General features: G+C 46.6%; 3 protein-coding genes, 1 non-coding gene and 1 pseudogene across 5 annotated transcripts in view; 4 read left to right on the plus strand and 1 right to left on the minus strand.

Moving 5' to 3' along the window:
• Positions 1–22,077, plus strand: part of LOC139274094 (putative zinc finger protein 735) — a 73,690-nt gene that overhangs the window by 27,529 nt on the left and 24,084 nt on the right. The gene's annotated exons all lie outside the window — the stretch shown is intronic.
• On the plus strand, positions 3,711–9,263 carry LOC139273529 (zinc finger protein 239-like). Of its 2 annotated transcripts, none has more exons than XM_070890480.1 (2): positions 3,711–3,824; positions 6,463–9,263. In XM_070890480.1, the coding sequence occupies exon 2, from the start codon at positions 6,959–6,961 to the stop codon at positions 7,358–7,360; it is 402 nt and encodes a 133-aa protein (XP_070746581.1). In that variant the 5' UTR covers positions 3,711–3,824; positions 6,463–6,958; the 3' UTR covers positions 7,361–9,263. The 2 variants fall into 2 exon arrangements, with proteins under 2 accessions (XP_070746581.1, XP_070746580.1); XM_070890479.1 differs by having other exon boundaries at positions 6,492–9,263.
• Positions 4,739–4,811, plus strand: trnav-uac (transfer RNA valine (anticodon UAC)). The gene has a single exon. It is a non-coding gene; the product is annotated as a tRNA-Val (tRNA).
• LOC139273496 (zinc finger protein 271-like) lies at positions 12,857–17,681 on the plus strand. Its single transcript, XM_070890395.1, has 2 exons — positions 12,857–12,893; positions 16,074–17,681. The coding sequence occupies exon 2, from the start codon at positions 16,327–16,329 to the stop codon at positions 17,419–17,421; it is 1,095 nt and encodes a 364-aa protein (XP_070746496.1). The 5' UTR covers positions 12,857–12,893; positions 16,074–16,326; the 3' UTR covers positions 17,422–17,681.
• On the minus strand, positions 13,203–15,447 carry LOC139274092 (zinc finger protein 34-like; annotated as a pseudogene).

Genomic DNA, 22,077 nt, shown 5'->3' on the forward strand with positions numbered 1-22,077 from the left:
CATACCATCGAAGTTACCTTTCTTTAAGTTCAGGACCCTAGTCTCTGAATTAACTGTGTCACTCTCTATCTTAATGAAGAATTCTCCTGTATTATGGTCACTCTTCCCCAAGGGGTCTCGCACAACAAGACTGTTAATTAATCCTCTCTCATTACACAACATCCAGTCTAGGATGGCCAGCTCTCTAGTTGGTTCCTCGACATATTGGGCTAGAAAACCATCCCTCCATGCACTCCAGGAAATCCTCCACCGTATTGCTACCAGTTTGGTTAGCCCAATCTATATGTAGATTAAAGTCACCCATGATAACTGCTGTACCTTTATTGCACTGTTTGATGCCATCCCCAACCTCACTACCACTGTTCGGTGGTCTGTACACTTCTCCCACTAGCGTATTCTGCCCTTTGGTGTTCCGCAGCTCCACCCATACAGATTCCGTATCATCCAAGCTAATGTCCTTCCTTACTATTGTGTTAATTTCCTTTTTAACCAGCAACACGACCCCACCTCCTTTTCCTTTCTGTCTATCCTTCCTGAATATTGATTATCCCTGGATGTTGAGTTCCCACCCTTGGTCACCCTGGAGCCATGTCTCCGTAATCCCAATTACATCATATCCGTTAACAGCTATCTGCGCAGTTAATTCATCCACCTTATTACGAATGCTCCTCGCACTGAGACACAGAGCCTTCAGGCTTGTTTTTTTAACACTCTTTGTCCTTTTAGAATTATGTTGTAATGTGGCCGCTTTTGACTTTTGCCTTTGATTTCTCTGCCCTCCACCTTTCCTTATCTCCTTTCTACTTTTTGCTTCCGCCTCCATTTTACTCCCATCTGTCTCCCCCTGGGACATTGGTTCCAGTCCTGCCCAGGTGCAGACCGTCCAGTTTGTACTAGTCCCACCTTCCCCAGAACTGGTTCCAATGTCCCAGGAATTTGAATCCCTCCCTCTTGCACCATTCCTCAAGCCACTTATTCATCTTAACTATCCTGCTATTTCTACTCTGACTAGCATGTGGCCCTGGTAGCAATCCTGAGATTACAACTTTGAAGTCCACCTTTTAATTTAATTCCTAGCTCCCTAAATTCAGCTTGTAGGACCTCATCCCGTTTTTTACCTATATCATTAGTACCTATATGCACCATGACAACTGGCTGTTCACCCTCTCCCTCCAAAATGCCCGGCAGCCACTCCGATACATCCTTGACCCTTGCACCAGGGAGGCAACATACCATCCTGGAGTCTCGATTGTGGCCGCAGAAACGCCTATCTATTCCCCTTACAATAGAATCCCCTATCACTAAAGCTTGCCCACTCTTTTTCCTGCTCTCCTGTGCAGCAGCGCCATCCATGGTGCCATGAACTTGGCTGCTGCTGCCTTCCCCTGATGAGTCATCTCCCCCAACAGTATCCAAAACGGTATATCTGTTTTGGAGGGAGATGACCGCAGCGGACCCCTGCACTACCTTCCTTCCACTGCTCTGCCTGATCGTCATCCATTCCCTATCTGCCTGAGTAACCTATACCTGCGGTGTGACCAACTGACTAAACGTGCTATTCACGACATCCTCAGCATTGCGGATGCTCCAGAGTGAGTCCATGCGCAGCTCCCGTGCTGCAATGCGGTCTGTCAGGAGCTGCAGCATTTATGAGAATGATTCCAGGGATGTGGGACTTCAGTAACATGGATTAACTGGAGAAGCTGGAGTTGTTCTCCTTAGAGCAGAGAAGATTTCATAGAGGTGTTCAAAATCCTGAGGGGTCTGGACAGAGTAGAGAGAAATTGTTCCCATTGGTGGAAGGATCGAGAACCAGAGCAAGTTGTCAGGATCCAGAATGCACTGCCTGAAGGGGTGGTGGAGGCAGAGTCAATCACTGCTTTCAAAAGGGAGTTGGATAAGTACCTGAAGGAGAGAAATCTGTCGGGCTGCAGGGAAAAGGCAGATGAGTGGGACTAGCTGAGGTGCTCTTGCAGAGAGCCGGCAAGGGTTCGATGGGCCAAATGGCCTCCTTCTGTGCTGTAACCATTCTATGATTCTAACGACACCCAGCTCTACCTCACCACCACTTCTCTCAACCCCTCCACAATCTCTAAATTGTCAGAGTGCTTGTACGACATCCAGTACCAGGTGAGCAGAAATTTCCCTGTCACAAAATCTGTTCCCTAGCCACCGACTCCATCTCTCTCTCTAGCATCTGCCTGAGGCTGAACCAGACTGTTCACAAACTTGGTTTATATTTGACCCTGAAATGAGCTTCTGAGCGCATATCTGTACCTTAACTAAAACCACCCATTTTCACCCCCATAACATCGCCCGTCTGCATTCCTGTCTCAGCTCATCTGTTGCAGAAGCCATCAAGCATGCCTTTGTTACCTCTCGACTTGACTATTCCAACAAACTCCTGCTGGCCTCCCACAATATACCCTACATTATCCTGAGGTCATCCAAAATTCGGCGTCCTAACTTGCACCAAGTCCCGCTTACCCATCACCCCTTTGCTCGCTGACCTACACTGGCTCAGTTTTGCAACACCTCATTTTCAAAATTCTCGTCCTTGTTTACAAATCCCTCCATGGCCTCGCCCCTCCCTATCTCTGTAATCTCATTCAGCCTCACAAGCCCAACTCTCTCCCCATATATCTGATCTCCTTAAATTCTGCCCTCATGAGGATCCCAAATTATAAACAGTTCGCCATTGGTGGTCCTGCCTTCTGTTTTTAGGCCCCAAACTCTGAAACTCCCTCACTCTGCAGGTAGGGGGATTAGAGGGTAAATTTCTTCACCCAGAATTTAGTGGGAGTCTGGAACTCACTGCCTGAAAGGGTGGTCGAGGCAGAAACCATCATAACATTTAAAAAGTGCTTGGATCTGCACTTGAAGTGCCGTAACCTACAGGGCTACAGACCAAGAGCTGGAAAGTGGGATTAAGATGGATAGCTGTTTGTCGGCCGGCGAGGTCATGATGGGCCGAAATGGTCTCCTTCCATGCTGTAAATTTCTGTGATTCTAAATCTCTCTGCTTCGGTGACAAACTATTCTCTTATAACGCTTCTCTCAAGCACCTTTGGATATTTTACTAGGTTGAAGGCGCTATGTAAATCCAGGATGGTGTTGTGAGGTGATGAAGAACCTGTGCCCTGGTTACTGTGGTGAGGTGATGACGCGCCTGTTGCCAGGGTTACTGTTGTGAGGTGATGACGCGCCTGTTGCCAGGGTTACTGTGGTGAGGTGATGACGCGCCTGTTGCCAAGGTTATTCCATCTCGCGGGCACTGGGACACTGAAGCCCCGCCCACTCAGTGTTTCTGGCCATGGAGATTGCGCAAGCGCCGTGACCCCGCCCTGTGCAAAATGGAGGCCAGTGACCGCGCTGCCCGGGCCTGTCACCGCGGGGCAAACCCGGGGCCTGTGGGCTATGATTCTGCGCCTGAGGCCTACAGCGGGGGTGGGGGTGGGGGTGTGTGTGTGTGAAGCTCCCCGGCCCACCTGCGGATCCAGATCCTCCCCCGCGCCCACAATCTCCTACCGTCTCCCTGAATAGTCCGGTCCAGTGACGTCCGTCTTCTCCGCTCGCGCATGCTCAGTGAGAGAGACACGGGCTCAGCCCCGCCCATTGGGGGCGCCTCAAACCCCGCCCCTCACACACTCCGATTGGTTGGAGGACCATTACCCGCTTGGTTCACCTGTACCGCCCCTGCTCTTCCTATTGGTCCGCAGCTGCCGTTAATCTCTCGGGCAGTGTGAGCTGAGCATGCGCAGAGCGAGCACTGGAGACACACGGACGCTGAGACGAGCTCAGGCTGGAGCGGGACTCTGCACCGGGTGAGAATCAGCGGGGCGCAGGGGAGTCATCGATCGGCAAGTGGGCGGGGAGGCTTCATAAACAACTGGTGTAGGCCGCAAGCCCCGAGTAATAACCCGGAACTCCCGCGTTTGCAACGACGGGTTTTTCTCCCAGTAACAGGCCCCGATTATCCGCCATCTTGGCACGGGAACACTGGGCGGGGCTTCAGTGTGTCATAAGAACCGGGTCATAAGAACCTAGTCATAAGAATTAGGAACAGGAGAAGGCCATCGAGCCCCTCGAGCCTGCTCCGCCACTCAAAAAGATCATGGCTGATCTGGCCGTGGACTCAGCTCCACTTACCCGCCCGCTCCCCGTAACCCTTAATTCCCTTATTGGTTAAAAATCTATCTATCTGTGACTTGAATACATTCAATGAGCTCGCCTCAACTGCTTCCTTGGGCAGAGAATTCCACAGATTCACAACCCTCTGGGAGAAGAAATTCCTTCTCAACTTGGTTTTAAATTGGCTCCCCCGTATTTTGAGGCTGTACCCCCTAGTTCTAGTCTCCCCGACCAGTGGAAACAACCTCTCCGCCTCTATCTTGTCTATCCCTTTCATTATTTTAAATGTTTCTATAAGATCACCACTCATCCTTCTGAACTCCAACGAGTAAAGACCCAGTCTACTCAATCTATCATCATAAGTTAACCCCCTCATCTCCGGAATCAGCCTAGTGAATCGTCTCTATACCCCCTCCAAAGCCAGTATATCCTTCCTTGAGTAAGGTGACCAAAACTGCACGTAGTACTCCAGGTGCAGCCTCACCAATACTCTGTACAGTTGCAGCAGGACCTCCCTGCTTTTGTACTCCATCCCTCTCGCAATGAAGGCCAACATTCCATTCGCCTTCCTGATTACCTGCTGCACCTGCAAACTAACATTTTGGAGGTTTCTATAGTGTAGTGGTTATCATGTTTGCTTTACACGCAAAAGGTCCCTGGTTCAATCCTGGGCAGAAATATTATTCCTAAAAGAGTTTCATGCACAAACACCCCCAGGTCCCAATCTCCGGGAGTGAAAGTCATTGCCTCATTTATTTTATTCTCACTCTCTACACATCGGACTTTTCACCTTCTCTTCTGAAAGTGATGGTAAGCGCCTAACTTATGATTTACATCACACAATTCTAACAGAAGAGCCCTCTTTCTACAGTCCCAGGCTTGGAATCTCCATGTACAGTCCCAGGGTTAGAATCCCCATGTACAGTCCCGAGGTTAGAATCCCCATGTACAGTCCCAGGGTTAGAATCCCCAGGTACAGTCCCAGGGTTAGAATCCCCATGTACAGTCCCAGTGTTAGAATCCCCATGTACAGTCCCAGTGTTAGAATCCCCATGTACAGTCCCAGGGTTAGAATTCCCATGTACAGTCCCAGGGTTAGAATCCCCATGTACAGTCCCAGGGTTAGAATCCCCATGTACAGTCCCAGGGTTAGACTCCCCATGTACAGTCCCAGTGTTGGAATCCCCACGTACTCCCAGGGTTAGAATCCCAATGTACTGTCCCGAGGTTAGAATCCCCATGTACAGTCCCAGGGTTAGAATCCCCATGTACAGTCCCAGGGTTAGAATCCCCATGTACAGTCCCAGTGTTAGAATCCCCATGTACAGTCCCAGGGTTAGAATTCCCATGTACAGTCCCAGGGTTAGAATCCCCATGTACAGTCCCAGGGTTAGAATCCCCATGTACAGTCCCAGGGTTAGACTCCCCATGTACAGTCCCAGTGTTGGAATCCCCACGTACTCCCAGGGTTAGAATCCCAATGTACTGTCCCGAGGTTAGAATCCCCATGTACAGTCCCAGGGTTAGAATCCCCATGTACAGTCCCAGGGTTAGAATCCCCATGTACAGTCCCAGGGTTAGAATCCCCATGTACAATCCCAGGGTTAGACTCCCCATGTACAGCCCCAGGGTTGGAATCCCCACGTACAGTCCCAGGTTTGGAACCCGGCGCACGGAAGTGAAATTTCAGCCTCAGTATTACAAGTTTCATTGGTTAGAGGTTGGAGAGAGGAATAATTCGCTGAGGGGTCGTTTTAAATTTGTGTGGTCGGGTATTCAAATTCCCCTTAACTCTAATCCTGGATTTAAAGGAGGGGAGAGCTGTGCTCTTTGGAGATTTTCTGAGAGAAGGATCTGGTCAGCTTGAAACTCTGTGTGTAAAAATCGGTTCGAAATGTACAATTAGGTTTTGACCAATATTGACTCCCACAGGGAGGGGGATTTCTGCAATAAGGAAGGAACCGGGTAAGATTTGAAAAATTTTAACACAGGATTCGAGGGACTCTTGCATTTGGCATCTTTATTTTGTACACTTGAGGATTTAGATAACAGACTCTCTCCTGTGAATATAGAGCTGTATTATTGGGCTGTGATCTGTTTACATGTTCATCTTCTGTTAAATAAATTTGCTGAGTGAATTTAAATGTAAAACCAGGTGTGCAGGTGTGATGCTCTATTCACATCAATGGTGAGAGAGATGCTGTGGGCACACGCTAAGTCCCTAACTGAAAGTAATTAACAGACTGGGAAAGTAAATCATCCCCGGCATTTGAAGGAACATTGTATAGAAACTAGAGTTATCTGTTCTGAACTTCTATCCTGTACTTACAGTGATGACTTTTGTAAACTCCTTTTACAAGGTATTAGAAGGGGAGCATTTATAGATGGGAAACTCAAACGAAACAGTACATCAAGAGCTGCCAGAGTCACTCAATTCATCAGGACCTAAATATCATCGGCCTTTGTGGATGGAGAAATGTCTATCTGTTCTGTCTATGGGAACAGATTTCAAACATCAGTGTGACTGGAAAAGCACCGAGACACACACACCCGAGTGAGAGTGTTCCAGTGCACTGAATGTGGAAAGAGCTTTAACCAGTTACACCGCCTGAAAAAACATCGCACCATTCACAACGGGGAGAAACCGTACACGTGTTCTGTGTGTGGGCGAGGCTTCAACTGATCTTCCAACCTGGAGAGACACAAAGACACCCGCACCATGGAGAAACCGTGGAAATGTGGGGACTGTGGGAAGGGATTCAATTAGCTGTCCCGGCTGGAGATTCATCGGTGCAGTCACACCGGGGAGAGGCCGTTCACCTGCTCCATGTGTGGCAGGGGTTTTACTCAGTCAGATACCGTGTTGACACATCAGCAAGTTCACACTGGGGAGAAGCTGTTCACATGCTCCATGTGTGATAAGGGATTCGCTTGGTTATCCAACCTGCTGACACACAAACGAGTTCACACTGGGATGAGGCCATTCACCTGCTCCGTCTGTGGGAAGGGATACGCTCGGTTAGCCATTTTCCAGAAACACCAGCGAATTCACATTGGAGAGAGGCCGTTCAGCTGTTCTATCTGTGGGAAGGGATTCGCTGTGTCATCCAACTTGCTGGCACACAACAAGCAAATTCACACGAAGGAGAGGCCGTTCCCTTGCTCTGTGTGTGGGAAGGGATTCACTCAGTCATCCGACTACCTGAAACACCAGCGAGTTCACAATTGACTGCAGGGGTTGGGTTCTGCTGTTAATCACATCCGGAACTGAACCATGTTCATTCTGGCAGTTGCCATTTGTTTTTGCCGATGTTAATAACCCTGTAACTGGGCTATAGTTTGATATTCTGTAAATATCAACTACGTCAGCTTTCTTTTAGACATCCTGTGCCTCGTCCTTGATATCTCAATGATAAGACGAGCTGATTGACGACTTGTTATGAACTGGGTGGAATCTATCTTAGAACGGACTTCGCACAACTTTTTAAAAGATGGATCTACAAGATGTCCAAGTCTGACATTCGATTTCACCTGATGGGAAATATTCTGATAATCTGTTACTGTCACGGGGCAAAGCAGCATTGTTACTGTATCATCAGTTTAATTAAACTCAATGGGCAATCCGATCTCCAAAGGGAAATGTCTCCTTAAAGCTCATGGTGTCGGCAGTTCTGCAGCTCATTTCTCACTGTGTTTGTTCTTTATTTATTCATTCTAGGGATGTGGGCGAACCAGCCTGCATTTATTGTCCATCCTTAATTGCCCCTTTTAGAAGGTGGTGGTGAGCCGCTGCCTTCTTGAATCGTGCTGCAGTCTATGTGGTGAAGGTGCTCCCACAGTGCTGAGGTCAGGATGCTGCGTGACTTGGAGGGGAACTTGGAGGTGCCGGTATTCCCATACACCTGCTGTCCTTGTTCTTCTACACGGAGGAGGTTGTGGGTTTGGAAGGTGCTGTCAAAGAAGCCTTGCTGACTTGCTGCCGTAGATGGTGCACACTACAGCCATAGTGGCCTCATGTTTTTATCCAAGGCAGGCCTCAGCCCAGTCATTTGTTCCCAATGTTGATGCACTGGTTGAAGAGGTGCCGGGTATCAGGAGCAGTATCGAGGGATGGGTGGGACAGTAAGCTGTGAGGAGAACACAAAGCATCTGCAAAGGGATATGGACAGGTTAAGAGAGTGGGCAATGAGGTGACAGATGGAGCATAATGTGGGGAAATGTGAGGTTATTCACTTTATTAGGAAGGTCAGAAAAACTGAATTTTTTAAATTGTGAGAAAATGTTAAATGTTGGGTGTTCAGAGAGGCTTGGGTGTCCTCGAACAGGAAACACACAAAGTTAGCATGCAGGTACAGCAATCAATTAGGCAGGTGAATGGCATGTTGGCCTTTATTGCAAGGGGGTTGGAGTACAAGAGTAAGGAAGTCTTACTACAATTGTACAGGGCTTTGGTGAGACCACAGAGGCGGTCCAACGAAGGTTCACTAGATTGATCCTTGGAATGAGAGGGTTGTTGTATGAGGAGAGATTGAGTAGATTATAATCTCTGGAGTTTAGAAGAATGAGAGGGGATCTCATTGAAAAATATAAGATTCTGAGGGGCATTGACAGGGTAGATGCTGAGAGATTGCTTCCCCCAGCTGGAGAGTCTAGAAATAGGGGGCATCGTCTCAGGATCAGGGGTGGGCCATTTCAGACTAAGTTGAGGAATGTCTTCACTCAGAGGGTTGTGAATCTTTGGAATTCTCTACCTGAAAGGACCGTGGATGCTGAGTCGTTGAGTATATTCAAGGCTAAGATAGATAGATTTATGGACTCTCGGGGAATCACGGGACTATGGGGAACAGGGGGGAAAGTGGAGTGGAGGTCGATGATTGACAATGATCTTATCAAGTGACGGAGCAGGCCCAAAGTGCTGTATGGCCTACTCCTGCTTCCAATTCTTATGCTCTTATGTTCTTAAATAGTTTCCAGAGGCTGAAGGGTCTGTAACCAGAGGACATAGATTTAACTAGCACAAGAATCAGAGGCAAAATGAGGAAATAAATACGCAATGAGCTGTTATGATCTGGAATACACGGCCTGAAAGGGGGCCAGGAGCAGATTCAGTAATAAGTTTCAAAAGGGAATTGGAAAATTGCAGAGATATTGGGAAAGAGCAGGGGGAGTGGGACTAATTGGGATATTGGGAAGGAGCAGGGAGAGTGGGACTAATTGGGATATAGGGAAGGAGCAGGGGGAGTGGGACTAATTAGGATATAGGGAAGGAGCAGGGGGAGTGGGGCTAATTGGGATATAGGGAAGGAGCAGGGGGAATGAGAGGGGGAGTGGGACTAATTGGGATATTGGGAAGGAGCAGGGGAAGTGGGACTAATTGGGATATTGGGAAGGAGCAGGGGAAGTGGGACTAATTGGGATATAGGGAAGGAGCAGGGGGAGTGGGACTAATTGGGATATTGGGAAGGAGCAGGGGAAGTGGGACTAATTGGGATATTGGGAAGGAGCAGGGGAAGTGGGACTAATTGGGATATAGGGAAGGAGCAGGGGGAGAGGAACTAATTGGGATATTGGGAAGGAGCAGGGGAAGTGGGACTAATTGGGAAGGAGCAGGAGGAATGGGACGAATTGGGATTTTGGGAAGGAGCAGGGGGAGTGGGACTAATTGGGATATAGGGAAGGAGCAGGGGAAGTGGGACTAATTGGGAAGGAGCAGGTGTAGTGGGACTAATTGGGATATAGGGAAGGAGCAGGGGGAGTGGGACTAATTGGGATATTGGGAAGGAGCTGGGGAAGTGGGACTAATTGGGATATTGGGAAGGAGCAGGGGAAGTGGGACTAATTGGGATATAGGGAAGGAGCAGGGGAAGTGGGACTAATTGGGATATAGGGAAGGAGCAGGGGAAGTGGGACTAATTGGGATATTGGGAAGGAGCAGGGGAGGTGGGACTAATTGGGATATTGGGAAGGAGCAGGGGAAGTGGGACTAATTGGGATATTGGGAAGGAGCAGGGGAAGTGGGACTAATTGGGATATAGGGAAGGAGCAGGGGAAGTGGGACTAATTGGGATATTGGGAAGGAGCAGGGGAGGTGGGACTAATTGGGATATAGGGAAGGAGCAGGGGGAGTGGGACTAATTGGGAAGGAGCAGGGGAAGTGGGACTAATTGGAAAGGAGCAGGGGTAGTGGGACTAATTGGGATATAGGGAAGGAGCAGGAGGAGTGGGACTGATTGGGATATAGGGAAGGAGCAGGGGGAGTGGGACTGATTGGTTAGATCTTTCAAATGAGTGCCAGCACAGGCACCAGTGGGCTGGATGTACACAATCTGAAATGTATCATTCTTCGACTCTCTGATTCTATAACTACATCATGTCTCTGTTTGTATTACACTAGACACTGTCTCTGTTTGTATTACACTAGACCCTGTCTCTGTTTATATTACACTAGACCCTGTCTCTGTTTATATTACACTAGACCCTGTCTCTGTTTATATTACATTACACCCTGTCTCTGTTTTATTACACTGGACCCTGTCTCTGTTTATATTACATTACACTCTGTCTCTGTTTATATTACATTACACCCTGCCTCTGTTTTATTACACTAGGCCCTGTCTCTGTTTATATTACATTACACCCTGCCTCTGTTTATATTACATTACACCCTGCCTCTGTTTTATTACACTAGACCCTGTCTCTGTTTATATTACACTAGACCCTGTCTCTGTTTATATTACACTAGACCCTGTCTCTGTTTATATTACACTAGACCTGTCTCTGTTTATATTACATTACACCCTGCCTCTGTTTATATTACATTACACTCTGTCTCTGTTTATATTACACTAGACCCTGTCTCAGTTTATATTACACGAGACCCTTTCTCTGTTTATATTACACATGGCCCTGTCTCTGTTTATATTACACTAGACCCTGTCTCAGTTTATATTACACAAGACCCTGTCTCTGTTTATATTACACAAGACCCTGTCTCTGTTTATATTACACAAGACCCTGTCTCTGTTTATATTACACAAGACCCTGTCTCTGTTTATATTACACAAGGCCCTGTTTCTGTTTATATTACACTAGACCATGTCTCTGTTTATATTACACAAGGCCCTGTCTCTGCTTATATTACACTAGACTCTATCTCTGTTTATATCACACTGGGCCCTGTGTCAGTTGTTACTGCACTAGACCCTGTCTCTGTTTATATTACACAAGACCCTGATTCTGTTTACTTGACACAATTTCCTTTCTCACTTTATATTACAATAGAACATGTCCCTGCTAATACTGCACTCGACCTTGCATCTGTAAGATAGAGACAGATGATAGAGCAATAGATAAATATCGTAAAGATATATATTTGCATGTGTGGGAGGATGCAATCTTTTTTTTTTACTGAGAAGCAGATTTATTCTTGTTAATAGCTATCAGCAGCTGTGGGCAATGTCTAATTTATCTAGTATTGTGTGGGTAATCTTTGTGTTGAGAGGATAGGGTGAAGCTTGTAACAATCTCCCAGAGATGGACTGGGATTGAGGGACAGGACTGAAGGGGAGCAATTCACTGCACTTTGCACTACTTAGTGGCACTTTGTGTGTTAAAGGTTACTAATTCACACTTGTGTTGTCCTATGCCTACTGCTGACAGATTTTAATGCTAAGGATTGTTTTTTCTGCAGTATTTTCCATTGAGCTTTGTCTGGCCCACTGATTGTGTCAGACAGAGCCTGGAACCGTGACCACACAGCACCATCGGATGGGCAGCCGCAGGGTCCTAATGTCCTAATAACTCTCATCTGGTTAATAGGAACAACTGAAAAAAAACACACAGCTCGCTCTATATATGTGTGATATGTGGGTGTACAAAATAATGTTTGCAAGTGCATTCTGCAAAAATAAATGATTAACCTCACCAGCTATCTTTCACCATTTTATATCCTTTTATTCAAAATGTAATTGCAGAGTGCTTAATATCATTACCATTTATTGATAACCCATTGTCTTGTGTGCTCTTGTTCAGAAAATGATGTCACACTGACCATTCTGTTACCAAGGTGACCATGTCTGTCCACAGTATTCAGTGGGAAGGGGATTAAATCACACCGAGGATAATGAGCAGCCTGCCACCAGTCTCTGAGCTTTATTGTCCAGTGATCACATCAGCATCACCCAGAAGCTCCTGATATACACGTGGAGTGTGTGATGATTGGTGCAAGTGATGGTAAAAATAAAACTACCTGTGCCTGACATGAAGTTAATAAACCTGTAATTCTCTGACCGAGTATTTCCCTCATTTGAAAAGAATGAAACACTTGTTACTCTCCAGAGAATTGTGCACTATTTCTGTTTCCACAGTCTTCTTTCTTTTGATTGTTACCTTCACCGTTTCCTCATCAACCTCTTCCAACATTTGTGGGAATGGTCGAGTGCAGTAATAATTGGGGCCGGGACAAGGAAGAAACGAGTTTTTGTGATAATAATAGAAACAATATTTGCGCAATGATAACTGAAAGATGTCATAGTACTGTGTGTGGTCTAACCAAGGTTCGATACAGGTTTAGCATAACTTCCCTACTTTTCAATTCTATTATTTTTTTCCTATGTATCAAAAGAAAATTGAAATTTAGATGCTTCATCAACCACCCCCCATCTTTTAATCAAAAGCAGCAGTCATCAAATGCTCCCATGACTGTGCCAGTAGCTTGACGTTGCTCCCAGGTGGTGTCCCAGAGCAGCCACCCTCTTGCTCAGGTAAAATAGTTTTGCCGCATTTCCTATACTACAACAGTGAATGCAGTTCAAATGTACTTTGATGTTGTTGTACTTCATTGGCTGACATCCTGAGGTCACGTAAGGTGCTACATAAGGACAAGTCTTTGTTCCTTTTTTGGAACTTTTCTCCTTCATTTAACAGTCAGTAACAGGGTATCAATTAGTCTCCTCTTATATTGGAGATATCAAGGAATCGACACAATGTGTGCTTGAACCAAAGCTGATTTATTTTCAGATATCCAGAAAATTAAAATCCAGCCCAGTTGCAGGGGAAACACAACCCAACTGTCAGAATGAACACGGTTCAGTCCTGATGTGATTATCAGCAGAATCCAAACCCTGCAGTCGCTTGTGAACTCGCTGGTGTTTCAGCAGGGTGGATGACTGAGTGAATCTCTTCCCACACACGGAGCAGGTGAATGGCCTCTCCCCAGTGTGAACTCGTTGGTGTTTCCTCAGATAACTTCTGCTTTTAAAGCTCTTCCCACAGTCAGAACATTTAAATGCTCTCCTATTGGTATGAACAACTTGGTGTGCAGTGAGGCTGGATGAACAAGTGAATCCCTTCCCACACTCAGCAGGTAAACGGCCTCTCCCCAGTGTGGATATGCTGGTGAGCCAGAAGATGGGGTGAATTTGTGAATCCCTTCCCACACACGGAGCAGGTGAATGGCTTCTCGTCAGTGTGAAAATGCAGGTGTCTCAGATGGTGAGATGATTTCATGAATCGTTTCCCACACACACAGCATATGAACGGTCTCTCTCCAGAGTGAACTCGCTTGTGATCAGTGAGGTGAGATGAACAAGTGAATCTCTTCGCACAAACGGAGCTGGTGAACGGCCTCGCCCCAGTGTGAACCCGCTGGTGTTCAATGAGGTTGGATGAACAAGTGAATCCCTTCCCACACACAGAGCAGGTGAACGGCCTCTCCCCGGTGTGACTGCGTCAATGAGTTTCCAGCAGGGACGGGGAATTAAATCCCTTTCCACAGTCCCCACATTTCCACGGTTTCTCCGTGGTGCGGGTGTCCTTGTGTCTCTCCAGGTTGGACGATCTGTTGAAGCCTCGTCCACACAGAACACGTGTACAATTTCTTCCTGCTGTGAATGGTGCGATGTAACTGGTTAAAGCTCTTTCCACAGTCAGTGCATTGGAGCACTCACTTGGGTGTGTGTGTCTCGATGCTTTTCCATTCAACTGATGTTTGAAATCTTTTCCCACAGACAGAACAGACAAACATTACTCTTTCCACATTCAAAGGCTGATGATATTCATGTTGCGTGGATCGAGTGACTGTCAGATCTTGGTGATGTTTGGTTCGAGTTTCCCTTCTGCAAATCCTCCCCTTCTAATCCCCTGTAAAATGAGTTTACAAAAGCCATCACTGTAAGGACAGGATAGACATTCAGAACAGTCAATTCTAGTTTCTATGGTACGCACATTCATAGAAACAAGAAATATAGAAAATAGGTGCAGGAGTAGGCCATTCGGCCCTTCTCGCCTACACCGCCATTCAATGAGTTCATGGCTGAAAAATGCAACTTCAGTACCCCATTCCTGCTTTCTCGCCATACCCCTTGATCCCCCTAGTAGTAAGGACTTCATCTAACTCCTTTTTGAATATATTTAGTGAATTGGCCTCAACAACTTTCTGTGGTAGAGAATTCCACAGGTTCACCACTCTCTGGGTGAAGAAGTTTCTCCTCATCTCGGTCCTAAATGGCTTACCCCTTATCCTTAGACTGTGACCCCTGGTTCTGGACTTCCCCAACATTGGGAACATTCTTCCTGCATCTAACCTGTCTAAACCCATCAGAATTTTAAACGTTTCTATGAGGTCCCCGCTCATTCTTCTGAACTCCAGTGAATACAAGCCCAGTTGATCCAGTCTTTCTTGATAGGTCAGGCCCACCATCCCAGGAATCAGTCTGGTGAACCTTCGCTGCACTCCCTCAATAGCAAGAATGTCCTTCCTCAAGTTAGGAGACCAAAACTGTACACAATACTCCAGGTGTGGCTCACCAAGGCCCTGTACAACTGTAGCAACACCTCCCTGCCCCTGTACTCAAATCCCCTTGCTATGAAGGCCAACATGCCATTTGCTTTCTTAACCGCCTGCTGTACCTGCATGCCAACCTTCAATGACTGATGTACCAGGTCTCGTTGCACCTCCCCTTTTCCTAATCTGTCACCATTCAGATAATAGTCTGTCTCTCTGTTTTTACCACCAAAGTGGATAACCTCACATTTATCCACATTATACTTCATCTGCCATGCATTTGCCCACTCACCTAACCTATCTAAGTCACTCTGCAGCATCTTAGCATCCTCCTCGCAGCTCACACTGCCACCCAACTTAGTGTCATCCGCAAATTTGGAGATACTACATTTAATCCACTCGTCTAAATCATTAATGTACAGTATAAACAGCTGGGGTCCCTCTCTGGTATCCCCACAACTGTAAATCCCTGTCAAACACACTATCCCTACTCCTCGTGCTGAAATCCAAATCCATTACATCATCTCCAACATTTTTTCCTTCTTGCTGAAGATGCTGACTCTGGCTAGGTTCAGTTCTGCACTCAATGGTTTCCCCCTCCCTCTCCTGCCCTGAGGGTGCTGACTCTGGCTGGGTTCAGTTCTACACTCACTGGTTCCCCTCCCTCTCTTCCCCTGAAATGCTGATTCTGGCTGGTTTCTAGTTAGGCCACAGCTAGAGTATGTGTACAATGTGTACCAGCCAGAGTCCGCACCTTCAGGGGAGAAACGGTGCTCAGAATTCCCCGGCACTGACATCCATCACCTCGGTGAGAATAATATTTAACCCAAAGATAAGAGAAACCCATCAGATCCTCCCCTGAACACAGATCCGGAGGGACAGTGAGTGTCCCGAACATTGTTATACAGTGTGCTCAATAGTTCCTCCCTGGGTCTGAGCCTTTTGGTGATGATTTGAACTAAACCCAGAAAGAGTCAACACCTTCAGAAGAGGGAGAAAAGTCAACTTAAAAGAAAAATGTTGGGATGTCTGCACAGGGTGGAGGGATTTACAGATTTGGGGGAACAAGAGAGGATAGAATGTTCCATAGAAACTAGAATGATCTTTTCTGAATTTATATCTTGTATTTAGTGATGAGTTTTGTAAACTCCTTTTACAGGATATTAGAAGAGGAGGATTTGCAGACGAGAAACTCAAACCCAACATCACGTCAAGATCTCACAGAATCACTCAATACATCTGGATCTGAATATTATCGATGTTTGAATGTAGAAGGAGAAATCTTTTAACCAGTTACACAGCCTGAAATACATCGCACCATTCACAGCGGGGAGAAACTGTACACGTGTTCTGTGTGCAGGTGAAGCTTCAACTGATTATCTAACCTGGAGAGACACAAGAACACCCGCATCATGGAGATACCGTGGAAATGTGGGGACTGTGGGATAGGATTTAATTACCCATCCCTGCTGGAAACTCATCGACGCAGTCACACCGGGGAGAGCCTGTTCATCTGCCCTGTGTGTGAGAAGGGATTTACTCAGTTATCTGGCCTACTGGCACACCAGCGAGTTCACACTGGGGAGAGGCCGTTCACCTGCCCTGTGTGTGAGAAGGGATTTACTCAGTTATCTGACCTACTGGCACACCAGCGAGTTCACACTGGGGAGAGGCCGTTCACCTGCTCTATTTGTGGGAAGGGATTCACTCAGTTATTTGACCTACTAGCACACCAGCGAGTTCACTCTGGGGAGAGGCCGGTCACCTGCCCTGTGTGTGAGAAGGGATTCACTCAGTTATCTGGCCTACTGGCACACCAGCGAGTTCACACTGGGGAGAGGCCGTTCACCTGCCCTGTGTGTGAGAAGGGATTTACTCAGTTATCTGACCTACTGGCACACCAGCGAGTTCACACTGGGGAGAGGCCGTTCACCTGCTCTATTTGTGGGAAGGGATTCACTCAGTTATTTGACCTACTGGCACACCAGCGAGTTCACTCTGGGGAGAGGCCGGTCACCTGCCCTGTGTGTGGGAAGGGATTCACTCAGTTATCTGGCCTACTGGCACACCAGCGAGTTCACACTGGGGAGAGGCCGTTCACCTGCCCTGTGTGTGAGAAGGGATTTACTCAGTTATCTGACCTACTGGCACACCAGCGAGTTCACACTGGGGAGAGGCCGTTCACCTGCTCTATTTGTGGGAAGGGATTCACTCAGTTATTTGACCTACTGGCACACCAGCCAGTTCACACTGGGGAGAGGCCGTTCACCTGCCCTGTGTGTGAGAAGGGATTCACTCAGTTATCTGGCCTACTGGCACACCAGCGAGTTCACTCTGGGGAGAGGCCGTTCACCCGCTCCATGTGTGGGAAGGGATTTGCTCAGTTATCTGGGCTACTGGCACACCAGCGTGTTCACTCTGGGGAGAGGCCATTCACCTGCTCTGTGAGTGGGAAGGTATTCACTCAGTCATCCAATCTGCTGAAACACCAGCGAGTTCACAAGTGACTGCAAGGGTTGGAATATGCTGTTATTGCTGCTGTTAATCACATCCCGACTGGACCATGTTCATTCTGACAGTTGGGGTTTGTTTCTGCTGATGTTAAAACACTATAACTGGGCTGGACTTTAATATTCTGGATATATTGCTGATTGTGTTGTCCGGGCTGCAGTGTCCATTTAAGATCCGCTATCTGTGATCTTTCCCCTTAATTTAGGGACTCTCATCAGAAATTAGTTTAAAATAAAATTATGAACTTTTACTTCAATCCTAAATTGATCTTTGGTACCAAATCTAGAATTCACTGTCTGAAAGATTTCACTGTTTAACTTCTCCAATTAGAAAGTGTTGATTAATCCTTGCTGACAATTCTTACTGACTTGCACATTACACACAGTGGCCCCTCCATTATCCACCAGAAAGAAGGGGAATGGGAATTGTTGGGGAATCGGTGTCCCCAAATGTTGCCCCTCCTCGGCACGGGAATGGAGATGTCCAGACCAAGTAACGGGCTGAGTTTAAACTTTCTGGGCCTGTGGGGTTGGTTTATATCAGACAGGAGGAGATTGGTGTCAGTTACTGTGGGGTTGGTTTATATCAGACAGGAGGAGATTGGTGTCAGTGACTGTGGGGTGGGTTTATATCAGACAGGAGGAGATTGGTGTCAGTGACTGTGGGGTTGGTTTATATCAGACAGGAGGAGATTGGTATCAGTGACTGTGGGGTGGGTTTATATCAGACAGGAGGAGATTGGTATCAGTGACTGTGGGGTTGGTTTATATCAATCAGGAGGAGATTGGTGTCAGTGACTGTGGGGTTGGTTTATATCAGACAGGAGGAGATTGGTGTCAGTGACTGTGGGGTTGGTTTATATCAGACAGGAGGAGATTGGTGTCAGTGACTGTGGGGTTGGTTTATATCAATCAGGAGGAGATTGGTGTCAGTGACTGTGGGGTTGGTTTATATCAGACAGGAGGAGATTGGTGTCAGTGACTGTGGGGTTGGTTTATATCAGACAGGAGGAGATTGGTGTCAGTGACTGTGGGGTGGGTTTATATCAGACAGGAGGAGATTGGTGTCAGTGACTGTGGGGTTGGTTTATATCAGACAGGAGGAGATTGGTGTCAGTGACTGTGGGGTGGGTTTATATCAGACAGGAGGAGATTAGTGTCAGTGACTGTGGGGTTGGTTTATATCAATCAGGAGGAGATTGGTGTCAGTGACTGTGGGGTTGGTTTATATCAATCAGGAGGAGATTGGGCTTGGTTTCTATCAGACAGGATAAACTAATCACATTTGGAGAAGAGATATAATTTTTATATCTAATGTTATTCTTATATTTTAGAAGGGAGACACAACAAGTGCAGTAAACCACAGACCAGCTTAATGCAGTCAGCATGGATTTCAAAAGGGAAGGTCATGCTTGACCAACGTTAGTGAATTCTTTGAAGAAGGAACAGAAACGGTAACCAAGGGTAATGTAATATGCTTGGATTTTCAAAAGGCTTTCGATAAGATACCACACAGTGGATTCATGACTAAAGTCAGAGCATGTGCCCCTGGTTGTTGACCCCTCTGCTAAGGGAAATAGGTCCTTCCTAGCCATTCTATCTAGGCCCCTCATAATTTTATACACCACAGTTAAATCTCCCCTCAGCCGCCTCTGTTCCACAGAAAACAACCCCAGCCTATCCAATCTTTCCTCATAGCTAAAATTCCCTCGTCCTAGCAACATCCTCGTAAATCTCCTCTGTACCCTGTCTAGTGCAATCACATCTTTCCTGTAATGTGGTGACCAGAACTGCATGCAGTACTCTAGCTGTGGTCTAACTAGTGCTTTATACAGTTCAAGCATAACCTCCCCGCTCTTATATTCTGCGGCTAATAAAGGCAAGTATTCCGTATGCCTTCTTAATCACCTTATCTACCTGGCCTGCTACCTTCATGGATCTGTGCACTCCAAGGTCCCTTTGTTCCTCTACACTTCTCAGAGTCCTACCATTTAATGTGTGTTCCCTTGCCTTGTCAGCCATCCCCAAATGCATTACCTCAAACTTCTCCAGGTTGAATTCCATTTGCCACTTTTCTGCCCACCTGACAGGTCCATTGATATCTTCCTGCAGGCTACAGCTTTCTTCTTTTTCATTAACCACATGGCAATTTTTGTATCGTCTGCAAACTTTTTAATCATGCACCCCTACATTCAAGTCTAAATCATTGATGTATACCACAAACAGCAAGAGACCCAGTACTGAGCCCTGTGGAACCCCACTGGAAACAGTCTTCCAGTCACAAAAACACCAGTTGACCATTACCCTTTGCTTCCTGTCCATGAGCCAATTTTGGATCCAACTTGCCACATTCCCTTGGATCCCAGGGCGTTTACATTTCTGACCAGTCTGCCATATGGGAACTTGTCGACGGCCTTGGCCAAGGGCAGGGGAGTGGGACTTGCTGAGGTGCTCTTGCAGAGAGCTGGCACAGGCTCAACAGGCCGCATAGCCCTCTTCCGTGCTGTAATCATTCTATGATTCAATGGGAAGATCCTTGTAGACTACATCAAATGCGCTCTTCGACCTTCCTTGTTACCTCCTCAAAACATTCAATCAAGTTAGACACGACCTTCCCATAACAAATGCATGCGTACTGTTCTTGCTTAATCGATGCCTTTCTAAATGACAATTAATACTGTCCCTCAGAAATTCTTCCATCAATTTTCTCACCACTGAGGTTAGGCTGACTGGCCTGTAATTACTCGGTCTATCCGTTGCTCCCTTTTTAAATAACAGTACAACGTTAGCAGTCCTCAGCACCACACCAGTAGCCAGAGAGGATTGAAAATGATGGTTAGAACCTCTGCTATTTCCTCTCTTGCTTCTCATAACTGCCTGGGATACACTTCATCTGGGCCTGGGGATTTATCCACTTTCAAAAGATGTTACCTTAATACTATCTCACTATATTTATCTCACCTAATATTTAACACTCCTCCTCCTCCTTAACTACAATGTCTGCATCGATCCTCTCTTTTTTGTAACGACAGACACAATATATTCATTAAGAACCATTCCCACATCTTCCGTCTTCACACACAACCTTCCTTGTTGGTCTCCTACTCATTCTTTAGTTATCCTCTTCCTCTTAATGTATTTATAAAACATCTTTGGGTTTTCCGTGATTTTACTTGCCAATATTTTTTCATGCTCTCCTAATTTCCTTTTTAGTTTCACCCCTGCACTTTCTATACTCGTCTCGGGTTTCTGCAGTATTGCACTCTCGGTATCTGACATAAGCTTCCCTTTTTTGTCTTATCAAAACCTTTCTGCCCCTTGATATCCAGGGGACTCTAGATTTGGGAGTCCCACCCTTTTTCTTGTGGGAACATATTTGATCTGAACCCTCAGGATCTCCTCCTTGAATGCCTCCCACTGCTCTGACATTTCAAGTAGTTGTTTCCAGTCCACTTTTGCTAAATCACATCTCAGCTTATTAAAATTGGCCTTTCCCCCAATCGAGAACTTTTACTCCTTGTCTACTTTTGTCCTTTTCCATAACTACCCTAAATCTAACTGAATTATGATCACTACCACCAAAATACTCTTCCACTGATACCCCCTTCCACCTGTCCAGCTTCATTCCCTGAAACTAAATCCCTCACTTGTTGGGCTTGCTAGGTACTGGCTAAAAAAGTTCTCCTGAATGCATTTTAAGAATTCTGCTCCCGCTATACCTTTCACACTGATTCCATCCCAGTTAATGTTAGGGTAGTTGAAATGCCCTACTCTTATTGCCCTATTATTTTTGCACTTCTCAGAAATATGCCTACATATTTGCTCGTCTATCTCCTTCTGTCTATTTGGGAGTCCCAGCAGTGTAACTTTCCCTTTACATGATGTTTGGTTTGCACTTCCTATCTATAAATGCTCCACTTCTAAAATCCTGTCGTGAGTTTAGAAAGGGGTAACAAGGAGAATGTTGCCTTGTGTCCCCCTTTCCCAGCCCAGGGGCAGTGAAGCTGATTTTCAGGCCCCAGCTGCTGCACAGGTTGGTTGAAAGTATAAAAATAGTAATGGCGGCTGCAATACCCACAAGCCCCCACGTTCCAGCCGCCATGCTAAGTTGTCGCTGACAACACAAATGTGCCATTATCGATAGAACTTTCTCGGTGCCGCGCATGCTCACTTTCACATGGTTCATCTCCGACTCTTCCCTTCCCTTCCTCGACTTCTCTGTCTCCATTTCTAGGGACAGGCTATCGACAAACATCCACTATAAGCCCACTGACTCCCACAGCTACCTGGACTATACTTCTCCCACCCCACTTCCTGTAAGGACTCCATTCCATTCTCCCAGTTTCTCTTGTCTCTGTTCTGATGACGCCACCTTCCTTACTAGTGTTTCTGATATGTTTTCCTTTTTCCTCAACCATGATTCCCTAGACTGTGGCCGTGCTATTTCCCGCACCTCTGCTCTCACCCCTTCCCCTCCCTCTCAGAACCACGACAGGGTTCCCCTTGTCCTCACCTTTCACCCCACCAGCCTCAATAGATCATCCTCTGCCATGTCTGCCACCTCCAGCGTGATCCCACCACTAATCATATCGTCCCCTCCCCTCTCAGCATTCTGAAGGGACCGCTCCCTCCACAACACCCTGGTCCACTCCA

Source organism: Pristiophorus japonicus, chromosome 9 (assembly GCF_044704955.1).
Source record: "Pristiophorus japonicus isolate sPriJap1 chromosome 9, sPriJap1.hap1, whole genome shotgun sequence".
Taxonomy (NCBI): Eukaryota; Metazoa; Chordata; class Chondrichthyes; family Pristiophoridae; genus Pristiophorus; species Pristiophorus japonicus.